The sequence below is a fragment of the Vicugna pacos genome, chromosome X (genome assembly GCF_048564905.1).
Source record: "Vicugna pacos chromosome X, VicPac4, whole genome shotgun sequence".
NCBI classification, from domain to species: domain Eukaryota; kingdom Metazoa; phylum Chordata; class Mammalia; order Artiodactyla; family Camelidae; genus Vicugna; species Vicugna pacos.
The window spans coordinates 79,008,885-79,023,940 of NC_133023.1; the positions used below are offsets into that span (position 1 = coordinate 79,008,885).

At 39.3% G+C, this 15,056-nt stretch overlaps 1 protein-coding gene across 4 annotated transcripts in view; it reads left to right on the plus strand.

Annotated features, from left to right (window-relative positions):
• Positions 1 to 15,056, plus strand: part of CHRDL1 (chordin like 1) — a 116,943-nt gene that overhangs the window by 57,375 nt on the left and 44,512 nt on the right. For 2 of the 4 annotated variants that reach the window (XM_006215184.4, XM_015248664.3), the window contains 2 exons: positions 10,252 to 10,397; positions 11,855 to 11,948. In XM_006215184.4, coding sequence (XP_006215246.1) covers positions 10,252 to 10,397; positions 11,855 to 11,948 — 240 coding nt within the window. The remainder of the gene's footprint in view (positions 1 to 10,251; positions 10,398 to 11,854; positions 11,949 to 15,056) is intronic. The other 2 variants (XM_006215185.4, XM_031675487.2) reach the window with 1 other exon arrangement.

The window sequence follows — 15,056 nt, forward strand, 5'->3', positions numbered from 1 at the left end:
CGACCTGCTTTCTGCCTTCCAGAAACCCTATCATTTAAAGCTAGTAGTAATATAACAATAACGGCATTTGCTGAGCACTAATATGTACCTGGCACTATGCTGAGCATGGTGTCTCACCTCATTTGATCCTCACAACAACCTATGAGGTAAGTACTATTATCAGCCCCATTTTATAGATGGGAGAACTGAGGTTCAAGAATGCTAGGTGATTTGCTTAGTTAATGAGTGGTACCTAATTAGTAGGGGAGCTAGATTTCGAACACAATTTGGACACCCTAAAGTAAGGCCTTTCCGCCCACTAGGACAGATCTTAGAGGCTATATTGTCAGTAAACTCCCCCACATTGAGCCCTAAGTTTCAGAATGTTTCGCCCTCCTTGCCCTGTGCTCTACAGTCTCATTATGGATAAAGCATCAAAGGCTGAAGTTACAATTTAATCATTTAGAAAAAGAACCTGTTTTTTAAATATTGTCTTCCATTGGCACCTTGGTATGAATTAGTCAAGAAGATGAGTGCTACCCCCCCTACCCCAGCAGGGCCTCAGTGTGATGGGACACAGAAGGATTAAGTTTTTATGGAGAAGGAGAGTTTGGGGAAGATCTGGAAATCACAGGTCTCTGCCTAAGGACAGCAGGTCTAGTTAAGTCATCACTTTGAGCAGCCAAAGGCAAAAAGAAGTAATAGTGATTGGAGAACTGAAGGAACAAATCTGAATGGAAGGTGTCATTGCTTTAGCTGATGGACCCATTTGAAGAAATACTTTTGATTTCAGTGAGCATCCCAAAGAAAAACTCATTTGAACCCACATGGCCTCAGAGGGTGAGCAATGTTTCTTTCTTGGAAGGGGACTTTAGACACCTACTGTTTGGCATGCATTAATTCTGCAAGATGTGTCACATCCTTTCTGTATACTCTGACCTAGCTTGACCGAGATGCAGCGCCCAACTATTCTTCCCTCCCTTACAGTGGTGCTCCTTGGAGGAGCGCAAGAGGTGTCCCATTAGCATCCTTATTTACCTGCTTTCTTTCCAGCTGAGCCAAGGCCCAGATGTCAGCCCAAATTTACAAACTTTATTTAAAGCAGTTTATTTCAGAAAGCAGTGTAATAGATCCCCCACCACTCTCCCCAAAGGTGCTGAATAGTGTCTGCAGGAGAGAACCAGCTCAGTGTAGTCACACTGGAAACACAGGCCTGGCTAAAGTCGGTCCCAGTAGTAATAGAGCTGAGCTTCTATGACCAGCTTTGTAGGATTGATTTTCTATGGTGGGAAGAGACCCAAAATGGTCTTGAAGTAGAATCTTTTTCAAATATAGACTCTTCAAATTTAATTTTTGAATAGGAACATTTGTATCATTCAAGAATATGAATGATATATGTATGTATGTGTATATATGATTATATATATTTACATATAAAAAGGTATATATAAAGATATGCAGTAAGATGTCTAATTCACCCCATCCCACATCCATCCAATTCTTACCTTTCTCCCTAGAACACAGTTCCCCCCATAACTTTCAATATTTTCTTATGTATCTTTCCAGATTTTCTTTATGAAAATATAAGCAACTATAAATATATACTCTTTAAAATATATTCTATTTACATAAAAAGTAGTATATTATTTATAGAATTTTGCACTTTATATTTTTTTCACCTAATAAGCTATCTTTCTATGTTAGTGCATAGAGAGCTTACTCATTCTTTTATACAACTGCATACTATTTTGTTGTATTAGTGAGTCATCACATATTTAACCAGATGTGCTGCAGTGAATAACTTTTAGATATTTCACACATGTGCAAGTATATCTGTAGCACGAATTCTTAAAAGTAAATCCTACTATTGGGTCATAAATACATATATTTTAAAATTGATAGATACTGCTGAATTTCTCTCCGTAGTGTTTGTATCAGTTCTCCACAGCCTTGCTGAGAAAGTTTATTAATCAAACTTTTGGATTTTTGCAAATCTGATAAGAAAAATGGTATCTCGATGTAGATTTTTTAACTGAAGTATAATTGACATATTATATTAGTTTCAGGTGTACAGCATAATGATTCAATATTTGTATATACTGCAAAATGATCAACTCAGTAAGTCTAGTTAACATCTGTCCCCATATATAGTTACAGATTTTTTTCTTATGATGAGGAATTTTAAGATTTATTCTCTTAGCGACTTTAAAGTATGTAATACAGTGTTATTAACTATAGTCACTATGATGTACATTCCATCCACATGACTTATCTATTTTATAAGTCCTTTGGACCTACTTTACCCATTTCACCCACCCCCCTGCCTCTGGCAACCACCAATCTGTTCTCTGTATCTATGAGCTTTTTATTTTTTAAGATTGCACATCTAAATAAGATTATACAGTATTTGTCTTTCTCTTCCTAACTTATTTCACTCAACATAATGCCCTCAAGATCCATTCATGTTGCCAGGAATGGCAAGATTTTATTTTTTTAATGGCTGAATAGTATTCCATTGTCTGTGTGTGTGTGTACACACATATCACATCTTTATCTATTCATCCATCAATGGAAACAGCTTGTGTCCATGTCTTAGCTATTGTAAATGATGCTGCAGTGAACATGGGGGTGCATGTATCTTTTCAAATTAGTGTTTCCATTTTCTTCAGATAAATATCCAGAAGTGGAATTGCTGGATCATATGGTAGTTCTAGTTTTAATTTTTTGAGGAACTTCCACACTGTTTTTCATAGTGGTACATTTCTCTTATGAATAAGGTTAAGCACATTTTCTTATGTCTAAGAGCCATTTGTCATTCCCTTTCTGTCAACTCTATATAGTCTTTGCCCACTTTTTACTGTTGAGCTATTAGTCTTTTTCTTACCAATTTCTAGGAGCTCTTTATATATTATAGATAAATCGGATTTTAATTCAAAAACAGCATATCTCTGAAAAGTTTCTATGCCAGTGGTTTTACAGTGTCTATTAGCAGCAAAGCTCTTTGTTAGATTGAAATCATAAAAAAAAAAATCCTAAAAACACATACACCAATAAAATTGGAGCTGTTCTATTGAAATGGAAGTGAAGAATGGATTTCTTTCCTCATGCCTCCCTGACACCTCTGAGGAATCCCAAAGCAGTACAGAACAGTTTGAAAATGACTACCCTCCATGGCTGGTTGACCTGTGATTTCAGTTTCCCCTAACACTTTCAGCTAAAATACTTTCTAGTGTCTAACCTGAATCCATAGTAATGCAGTTGATACTCTTTCATACTTGACATAGTTGGGCAATTTGTGATAATATGACCTTTCTTCCATTCTTAACCTTTACATGTTATTTAATTATGTTGTCATTTAATACCTTTTTGTGCTGGCCCCTCCAATGAGAGTAGAAATCTCCTTGAAGTCCAGGACACATCTTATTTATCTATCTTTGTAGCTCTAACCTACCATGGTACCAGCTACTGTCAAGGTATAATCAAGAACCTGCGGGGAGCCACTCATGACCTGAGGACTGCCGAGCACAGAAAGGGACAATAAATCCCAAAGTGCTGGCGTCAGGCTCTGAGATTGATCTAACAAAGACAATCTCTGTCCCGCCACCCCTTTTCAGGAAAGAATGCACCAGGTGATCTAAAAGCCCTAGGAACATCCTGAGCCATTAAGCTACTGATGATCTTTGAACAGAGAGATACAATCAGCATACAAGTTAGTGATCTTAGTTTATAGAAACAATAACCTTAGTTAGTGATCTTGGTATGTGGGAACATATACCCTAGTTTATGAGTATTATAAACAACATTGATCTATAGAACAATGCACAAGTTAGAGAGTTTAGTACACACTGTGTTTAAACCATAAAACAATACCTGTGCCTACGTGCAAGAATGCACAAGGTAGTCACTTTAATTTGTATAAATTAACTGCCTGAAATAAACTCGAGGTCCACTCTTGGCTTAGCGTCTTGCGGGCTAGAGTGAGACCCTCTCAACCCCACCTTCTAGTCTTGTCTTTCTTTTCTCAGTCCTGTGGCACAGGTTTCTGGACCTGATCGATTGTCGGCTGGCTCCGACAAGAACCTATCAGTGCCAGGTGTAGCTGAAGGACCTTCATAAGTGTTAGATGAATGAAGAAGAAAACAAGAGGGAAACGGCCTTTATCCCCGCCGCTCCCACCATACACATAAGCACAATGTGAATGCCTTTTAATTAATTGTCCAGGCATCCATGGAAACAAGGCAAATGCCTTCATGTTATTCAGGTTAATAGCTTTCTCCTATGTGCCTTTTCTCTAGACCAACACCATTTGCCATTTATTGTGAACTTTGCTATGTACCAGATACTTTGGAGCTTTTAAAATAAATTATCTCTAAACCTCACAGCCATGTAAGGTAGATGGCATGCTCATTTTGAAGATGAGGATTCTGAAGTGCAAAGAGATTAAGTATCTTTCCCAAAGTCACAGAGCAAAAGACATGCCAGAGCGGAGATTTATACGTAATGTTTGCAGACCCCAGAGACCAGGCTTAATTCCTTTTGCTTGCATCACTGAGATACGGAACTGAAAAACACTACAGCATCCAATGCAGAGCTTCCTTTTGTAGACTTGTGCTGCTCTTTTCTTGTGTTTCTGGGACCTGGAGAGTTTAGCCCTTTGGACTATACAAGTCTGTTTTGTTGTGTGTGTGTGTGTGTGTGTGTGTCTCAAGGAAATACAAGGGGTCATCACCTCTTCTTTCAAGCCTTTTACCATCATCTACATATCCCACCTCCACCACCACCTCCAAAATGGCCTGCGGATATGCTGGGACTGTGCCACTAGGACAAGAGGGAATCAGACTGGAAACATAAGCATCAAGCTCAGCCATCAAAAATAAAGTCAGATCTTGAGTAACAGTAGCAATGGCAAGAGAAGGGAGGGACTCCTTGGAGTCAAGGAGATCCGATGCCTGGGAGCTCTGGAGAGGTGTACATTTATCTCATAAATCCGGGGAGCTGATTTGTCTCCCTACTTACAAATGGCCTTTCTGACTAGCAAAGAACTGGCCCATTAAGAAATGAAAATTTTATGGTAGGGAGAGTGGAGAAGAGAGCCACCAGCTTGGGGACAGTGGGTTCTAGAGGGGTTGTGCCAGGAGGGGAGAGAATGGTGTACCAAAGGAAGTGGGATAGGACCACAGACTTTTTGGTTAATTTTGCCATTTGCTCTGAAGGGGGAAAAAGCCTGCGGCAAAGTTATTCACACTAAGATGTTACTGACAATGTGTATCCTCTCAGAGAAATTTTTGAATTATAAGATCTGATTGCCAAAAGGCAATCACTTATTTCAAAGGAATGGACTTCTAATGGCATTTTAAGCATCAGTGAGAGAAAAGGAGGTCAGAGATCCTTAGGATAAGGGAGTGTTTTCTGAGCACCTCAGAAATCATAGTTCTGCTTACATATAAGATCATCCCTTACTGGGGGAGAAGGGGCAGTGCCTTTTTGCAACACAACTGTAGTCAGATGGCTTAATGCTGGTCTTACCTGACAGTGTCTTTCCTCCACTGCTCAGAGTGCTGTGTGGGATTTGACTAGAAACGGGAGATGGCAGAGGCTAAAAATCATGCAGCCTGGCGACTTCTGTTGTAGCATTCTCCTGAAGGGCCCTGAAGCCAGCCTTGCTTCAAACTGATTTCCTGCCAGCTTTTGGCCAGGAACACTGAATGTGGTCCAAGGATAGTTGGTTAGAAACCCAACCACCTTGGAAAATCTGGGAAGGGAGAGGATAAGAGTCCAAGGTGGCTTTCCTTGCTTCTGTGGTTCCTTGCATGCTGTGTTGGCCCTTCAAAGATGCAAGGGGAGATTTAAGTTCCGTATCCCATCCTTAGATAGAAAAGTCGAGGCCCAAAGAAGTAAAGTGACTTGTGCAGTGTTATAGGAGGTGGGTACACAAGCTAGGATTGTGACTCAGTGATCCTGCCCTCCAGTTTTTTAAAAAAAAATTCTTTTCGTTAATAAAAATTGTAAATATTTAAGGTATACAACATGCTGATTTGATATACATATACATATTGAAATGATTACTGCAGTTAAGCTAATTAACATCATCTCTTGATATATACCATTCATTTTGTGGTGAGGGCACCTGAAATCTACTCTTTTAGCAAATTTCCAGTATACAATACAGTATTATTAACTGTAACCATCATGCTGCACATTAGCTCTCTAGACTTATTCATCTTACGTAACTGAAACTTTGTACCCTTTGACCTATATCTCCCCATTTCTCACATCTCCCTGCCCCTGGTAACCACCATTCTAGTCTCTGCTTCTACATATTTGACTTTTTTAGATTTCATGTATAAGTGAGATTATGCATTTTTTTCTTTCTGTATCTGGCTTATTTCACTTAGCATAATGTCCTCAAGGTTCAACCATGTTGTTGCAAATGGCAGGATCCCTTTTTTAAGGCTGAATATTCCATTATATATGCATATACACACACCACAATTTCTTTATCCATCCAAGGATATAGAATATGGGATCAACACTTAGGTTGTCTCCATATCTTGGCTATTGTGACTAATGCTGCAGTAAACATGGGATGCAATAAACATGAGAACACAGATATCTCTTCCAAGGACTAATTTCATTTCCTTTTTGTCCCCCAGTTTTAATACCCACTGTGTGAAAAGAGCCCAAACTTCAAGGCAGGAAAAGTGTATTTCCAAGTTGGCTCTTCTAGTAAATAGCTGTGTGATAAGGACCAAATCTTTTGAGGCATTAGTAGCCTCATATTCATAATTCTCCCCTGTCCTCAGCCCCATTAGGGATATTAGAAAAATGAAATAAGATTAAATGGGGAGATGTTAAGATAAATTTCTTGCGTAAAACTAACATTAAGCATGACCATCATTGGTTTCTTTTTCTTTGATTTTTTTGTCTTCCTCTTTTTTGCTTTCTCTCCAACTCCTGTTGAGTAGATTAATAGACTCCAATGCCAGGTTACTCTGAAGACTATTACAAGAAAGACTCTCAAGGTCAAGGTCCACTGGAAAACTTCATTCTGCAGTTGCCTCACCTTGGTGGAAGACCCAATTCAAAACTCAATCCAAGTTCTTTTGAGGCAAAAAGAAAAACTCAAAAAAAACCAAAACCCAAACTTTCTCTTCTTTCAGTATTCCAAAGATTTGCCAGCTCTTGTAAGAGTCATGGCAAATATTATTTTGTAGGTCATCCGAGTTTTCCTTCACCACAAAATACTGCAATTTGGTATAATTAGGGCCCAGGGGCAAATGGCCCTGCTCTTGTACTTTGTCCATTGGGTTTCACGCATGTGTACCAGCTGCAGCTGTCTGTTGTGTGTACTTGTGGGCAGCAGCAGGGACTCAGCCCAGGCCAGAGGGCCAATTAGTATGAGTTAAATGCTTTCTAGGAGCTAAGGCTTTTCTTTTTAAGGCAAAATTAAGGAACTTCCTTGGTACTCTGTAAGGGGTCATTAATAACTACTTAACACCCAAAGAGTGATTTACTCAGAAATTGAAGCTAGATCAATTTATGTAGCAAAGTATAGAATTGAATCAGTTACCCAAATCACGAAGCCATAGAAAGTGCGATGTCAATTTTCTAGGTATTTGAGGCCATTCTGCAGGGACCACACCCCCTTCATGTTCTGTTGGTTTTGGTTTTAAGTTAAATGGTCCTTTACTTGTGACAGGTTTGAAGTGATTGGCACCCTAGGAGGGAATATTCTTGAATCAGTCAAACATCAGTTCAGCTCCTAGTGCTACAATTAATAAGTTGTGTGACCCTGGGCCTTAGTTTCCTAATTTCTTGAGCCTTAGTTTCCTCATCAGCAAAATGGACAGAACCTTAATATCTACATCAGAATGTTACTAGTAAGGACCAATGAGAAAATGTATTGAAAAGCACTCACCATTTTGCCTAGCATATTATTTAGGGCACAGTAATGTTAACTATTGTTTGATGATGATGGATATTATTATTGGCCTTTATCATGTTTACCTATATCCTGAGAACAATATCATTCTGTTTTTTTTAAAGTTTTAATGAGGTATAATTTACCCACCATAACGTGGACTCATTTTCATTATGGCTTTGAGTGGTGGGAAATAAAAAATGGTCTAACTCTTTTTAAAAAAATTTATTGAAGTATAGTTGATTTATGATATGTTATTTTCAGGTGTACAGCAAAGTGATTCAGATATAAATATATATATACACACACACACATTTCAGATTATTTTCCATTATAGGTTATTCCAAGATATTGAACAGAGTTTCCTATGCTATACACTAAATCCTTGTTGCTTATCTATTTTATGTATAGTAGTTTGTATCTGTTAGTCCTATACTCCTAATTTATCCCTCACCTATCTCCCTTTCCCCTTTGGTAACCATAAGTTTGTTTTACATGCCTGTTAGTCTGTTCCTGCTTTGTATAGAGATTCATTTGTATTATTTTTTAGATTCCACATATAAGTGGCATCATATAATATTTGTTTTTCTCTGCCTGACTTACTTCACTTGGTGTGATAATCTCTAGGTCCATCCATATTGCTGCAAATGGCACTATTTCATTCTTTTTTATAGCTGAGTAATATTCCATTATATATGTATATCACACCTTCTTTATCCATCCATCTGTTGATGGACATTTAGGTTGCGTCCATATCTTGGCTATTGTAAATAATGCTGCTATGAACATTGGGGTGCATGTATCTTTGCAAATTAGAGTTTTTGTCTTCTCTGGATATAAGCCCAGGAGTGGGATTGCTGGATCATATGGAAACTTTATTTTTAGTTTTTTAAGAAACCTCCATCACAGTGAAAAAAAGGTGACAATGTATATATGTGTGTTCATGTATAACTGAAAAATTGTGCTCTACACTGGAATTTGACACAATGTTGCAAAATGACTATAACTCAATGAAAAATGTTAGGAAAAAAAGGAAACCTCCATACTGTTTTCCATAGTGGCTGCACCCATTACATTCCCACCCACAGTGTAGGATGGTCTAACTCTTTAAGCCTCTCCCTAGTGAAATGTACAACTCCCCTCTTTTCTCTTCTTCCACTGCCTCAAACAGGTACTTCACAACCTCTGCTTGTATCTATTGTTAATTTGTACATTGATGATTAGTTTAACCTGGGCACTTATTCATTGCTATTTGGGAGGGGTGTGTGTGTGTATGTACACAGTATGCACTTTAAGGAAGCCTAGTCAAAAGACTTCTTGAGACCATTCACTTAGAGTGAACTCTGAGTTGTCTCTTGGTTCTGTTACATGGCAACCCTCCACCAGACTCCATGGAGAAAGAGACATGTAAGGCAGAGTCCCAGTCTTCAAAAGCAATACATACAAATGTATACATGGGTTGGTAGAAAGAAGATGGAATTTAGAGGTAGAGGACCAGATTTCAGTTCCCTTTTTCATCACTCACTACCTTCGTGACTCCAGCTAAGTCATTCAACCTCAGAGACTTGTCACCCTCAAATGAAAAATGAAGATAAGAATCTGCCTTGCTTGCTTCACAGTGTTGTTATGAGGCTTTATTGTAACAATTTATGTGAAAGCTCTTTGTAAATTGTTGGCTGAGTGGCTATAATTTACAAATATGAGTTACAATAATATTCAAGTGCCAAATTTGTACTTCAGACATAAGACACTTTGAGAGGTGCAGATCATGGGCTGGAGCTATGAGGGACTGCTTCATGGAGGATAGGGGACTTTTGCTGAGCCTTCAAAGTCAGACAGAACTTCAATAGGTGGAAAAGAGTGGGAGGGAGGGAGCAGTCTTGGTAGAAGGATTAAAAATAAGCAAAAACTTCAGAGGCTGGAACAAGGATACAAGCAAGTGATATGAAACATTGGAGGGAGTACAGTTACCAAGGTAGTCATAATAGGTGGTTTCTCATCTGAAAAAACTCCTTTCTTCCAGGCAAGGTAATACCTTATTCATCTAAGGCTATTAGCTCCATCAAGGGAGGGGTCTTGTCCTTCTTCACTGATCTCTCTCTAGTGCCCATCACAGTGCCTGGTATACAGTAGGTGCTCAATAAATGTCCAACAAGTGAAGAAATGGGTGGGTGGTCGCATTAGTTACTGTTCTTGTCTGGCTGCTTTAATATTATCTAAGTTATCAGCCACTGGATTAGGGACTATTTTTAACTCCCTCGATGTGGTACAGCCCTATCTGCTGTTGGGATTTATGAAATTCTTTCCAATGATGCCAATATGTGGTCTGGTTTTTCTCCATTCTGTCCCAGAAGACTCCTTACCCACTGCGAACAATAAGGTGACCAGCAAGTCGTGTGAGTACAATGGGACCACTTACCAACATGGTGAGCTGTTCATGGCTGAAGGGCTCTTTCAGAACCGGCAACCCAACCAGTGCACCCAGTGCAGCTGTTCGGTAAGACCCTGTATCTTATTGTCCGTGCTGTCCCCTACCCAAATAAGAGTGCTCCTATACTTGTCCCTTTAGTTTGAGCCTACACTGTAGGGTGCTTGATTGAAAGATGAATTGCATCTAAATCACAAGCCTCCCTACCAATCCAGACTCCGTGATCTTCATCAACCCTGAGCTACTCTGTTGAAGAGGTCAGACCTAGTTATATCCTTGTCTTAAAACTTTAGGACTGCTTAAAAGGACAAAGATGAGCTAATGGCCTTGATCTACCTGTATGCCTTTTTACAATAACGACACCACCGAAGCCTTCACCTGAACAACTCAATTATTTGAAGTGTTGGAAATGCTATGGTTAGAAAGGTCACTGGCATGATCTAGGGACACTCAGTCTAATTCACAAGAAAATAGGTTGTCTCTTGGTTCCCATCCCTTAAATATTCTACTAACCAGTTCATTCCTGGTTCCCTGCAGTGAGAAAACTCTCAACGAATACTTGATGATGAAATTGCTTGTTAAGAGAATTGTATACTTCAGGAAGAAGACATACTGATTATATTATCATCTAATTGTGCAGTCCAGAGAATGTAATAGATATAATCAGAAAATGGAGTCAAAGGGCTGTTTAAGCTGAAGTATGAGAGAATGAAGTTAGGTGTAGAAACAACTTTTCTGCCTATAAAGGGTATTAAACACTGGACTGACAAGGGAAGTTAAAGAATCTCCTTGCTTAGGGATTTTTAGTAAAAATAGAAGATCTTAGTAGTGTGGGCGATTCTGTTGTAGCCATGCTTTCCTAATGACTTTTCAGGAACCCATCTAGCCCCAGAACAATATGCTCCTATAAACTAAGTGCAAGGCTTAAGGAATAATGTTTGGAACATAGAATTTTAGGGAATGAACATTATTCAAGGACAAACATAACTAGCAAGTAAATCTGATCCTCTCCCTTGGCTTGTGCTGGACTGAACTACCCATTCAGATGACCTTGCATAGTTTTGTATCAACCCGAAGAGTTTGTCTACTTTGTTGGAAGGGAGACTCTAGTAAGTGTTATGAAAGGAAGCTATCATGTGAATCTGCATTCCCCCCAAACCCCAACATCCAGCTGAGGCATAATGAGGGCCAAGGGATAGAATGGACAGAGAAGAGAGGGGCAAGACTATATTTGGTTGTTTGGCAGCTCAGAGCAGCCGTCTCACTGACAACTTTGTTCCATCTTATACCAGGATGCCTGAAGAGGATTGCCAACTCTTCTGTGACTTAGTCTGTGGCCTGAAGAAATAGTAAATAAAAAAACAATGCATCATAAAATTTAGGAAGTACCTAGAACCGACTATGGAACAGCAGTGGGGAGGGGAGGAATGTGTCGTGTTTGAGCCCCTACTCATCCCAGGTACTGAGCTAAAGCCTTAGCACGTATGCCAGCTCTTTCTGACCTTAATTTTGTTTCTCTTTGGCAGGAGGGAAATGTGTACTGTGGTCTCAAGACTTGCCCCAAGTTAACCTGTGCCTTCCCAGTCTCTGTTCCAGATTCCTGCTGCCGGGTGTGTAGAGGTAGGTATCCTGCATCCCAAGACTTCAGGTGCCTCCATCCTGAGTAGCAAGATTTAGAAGAGGAAATTAACCTGTCCAGTGGCCTAGGGAAAGAGAATTTTCTGTGGTAGCCTTAGTTTTTAAAGATGCTTTCATTCACAAAAGTTAGAACAAATAAAAGCACTGCTTTTAAGGGTCACTGCCTAAAAGAAACTGCGCTGGAGCACAGCAGGGGAAGGAGGGTGACAGTCATCTAATGTGAAAGTAAGTATCTGTAGCTCTCCTTCCTTAATCCCTTCTAGCTTGGCCCCTACATGACTGGATTGTAAAACACAGGGCATTTCCACACACAGCCTTAAAAGAAAGAATGGGCCTCGCAAAGCATTAATGTGACCATTTTGAATACTGTGTAGGGTAAATACAGGAGTATTTTTAAAATCCCGCTGTAAAATGGTGACAAACTCAATGAAAGCAAAGTGGAAGACAGCATCTTCTCGAGTTATATCCAGAAGGGAATCATCATCTTCTCAAGCCAGTTTTTTTCTTCTTTGGGTTCCATTTCTTTGATAATGGCACCAATTTTTTTCTCTAGGTTCCCTAGATCAAACATAATCACCATTAATTTCTCCTTTATTCCCTTTTTCTCAAATTACCAAATCTATCAGCAGTCCTTTATGTCCCCTCTTTCCCACTTGCCCCCTGGCTGTATCCTAATTTTGTGCTTTCCTTCTATCCAATCAGCATGCTTATTGATTGTTTACTATATGCTTGGCACTGTGCTCAAGGCTGGATACATATTAGTAAATACAGTTGACATACAGGGCACTACTAGCCTCTATGGCATCTTTATGTGAATTACAAAAAGGGTTCTCTTACTTAAGATACTTGACTGCCATTCACCAGAAAATCTTTGTGAATGTACCTCTGTAGCTGTGGCGCCCTTGTGCAGTACACAACCTGTACAGCCATATGTGGCATACATAGCAGCCAAGATATCTTCTTTGCTCTTATGGAACTCACGTTTTACCAGAGAAGACGTAATAAACAAAGAAATATCTAAATATAAATAATGTGAGTACTATGAAGAAAATAAACAAAGGACTGAGAAAATAAGAGGTGAAGGCATTTAGGTTGAGCATTTGGAAAGGCCTCTCTGAGATGACACGTACTCTCAGACTAAAAGGATGAAAAGGAATTATCCATGCAAAGGTCCTGGCGGAAGAACATCCCAAACAGAAAGAAAATTCAAAAGACCAGGCAGGGAAGAGCTTAGAGCATTCAAGGAGCCTAGGGACCCATGTGGCAGGAATATAACTGGCATGTAATGAGACTGGAGAGGTGAACAGGAGTCAGACCACATTGGATCTTCAAAGCCATGGGAAGGAGTTTGAATTTCCTTTTTTAGGTACATTGGGAAGCCATCAGAAGGTTGTACACGGGCATGACATGATCCAGTTGATGTCTTAAAAGATCTCACTGGTTCTTGTGTCCAGACTAGATTGAAGGGAGGAAATAAGACAAATGGGGAGACCAGGAAGATGAGTATAGCAGTCTTTCTAGGATAAGAAGGTGGGTTTCTGGTCTGGGGACACAGTGCAGAGTAGTGGTTCAGATTGGGTTCCCTGGAGCCAGGCTGCCTCAGTTCTAATCCCATCCCTGCTGCTTCCTAGCTGGGTGATAATGAGCAATGTACTCAAGCTTTCTAGCAATCTTTACCATGAGGATAATGTTAGCACCTACTTCCAAATGGTTGTGAGGTTTAAATGAGATAATACAGGAAAAGGACCTAGGACACTGTCTCCCATAGAGTGAGGACTCAATAACGAAAAATGGACAAATTTGAAATTCAGTAGGCCCTCCAGATCTGCAAGTGGTGCATCCGCAGAGTCAACCAACCGTGGTTTGAACGTATTGGAGAAAAAATAAATCCAGAAATTTCCAAAAAGCAAAACTTGAATTTGCCTTGCCCTGGCAACTATTTACATGGCATTTACATTGTATTTCCAACTATTTACATAGCATTAACATTCTATTTGGTATTAAAAGTAATCTAGAGATGATTTAAAGTATATAGGAGGATGTACGTAGGCTATATGCAAAGACTGAACAATTTTATATAAGGGACTTGAGCATCCTCGAATTTTGGTATTTGGGAGGGTCATAGAACCAATCCCCCACAGATACCGAGGGTCAGCTGTATATTTAGAGCATTGTTTCTTGGTTATGGCTGCATATTGAAATTACTTTGGTAAATTTAGGTTATTTCCATGTCTTGGCTGTTGTAAATAAGTGCTGCTATGAATACTGAGGTGCATGTATCTTTTCAAATTAGAGTTTTCTCCAGATATACGCCCAGGAGTGAGATTGCTGGGTCATATGGTAACTCTATTTTTAGTTTTTTACAGAGCCTCCATACTGTTTTACATAATGGCCCCATCAATTTGCATTCCCACCAACAGTGTAGGAGGGTTCCCTTTTCTTTACACCCAAGAGAGTCCACTCTTAGCAGAGGTGTACATTTGGTTACTAGTATAACCAGCTAGTCACTGTATTCCTGTTGTTTGGCTGAGGTGATTTTGTTTGGGGAAAAATTCTGTGACATCTAATGTGAAGAACAATTAATGAAAGAAAGGAAACTGCAAAAAGACATATTATTGCATCCACGCAGAAATATAGTGCAAAGGACATAGGTTCTGAAGCCAGAAGGACACAGATTTGACCTGGCATAGATATTGCTGACCAGTGATGTTACCTTGGGAAAGCTACTTAACCACTCAGGACCTTTGTTCTCTCAGCTGTGAAAATGGCAATTATGATATCTACAACCCACGGAAAAGTTGTAAAATTTAACTGAGCTGAAGTAGAATGCCAGGAGAAAGTCTAATACAAAGTTACCGCTTACCATATATAATGTAACTTAATATATTTTATATATTTTTACTATATTTATTACCCTGGGGTTAAATAGAATTGCAACTTCGCTATTGCTGATAGCCTTGCCTTTTGATTTACTTTATCTCCATATAAAGAACTATATTTCTAGTCCTTCTTGGGGCAACAGTTCCTGAGGCTAACCATCTTCTCAGCGGTTCTCTTGTCACAATTTGAATTTCTTCTCTTTTTGTTATG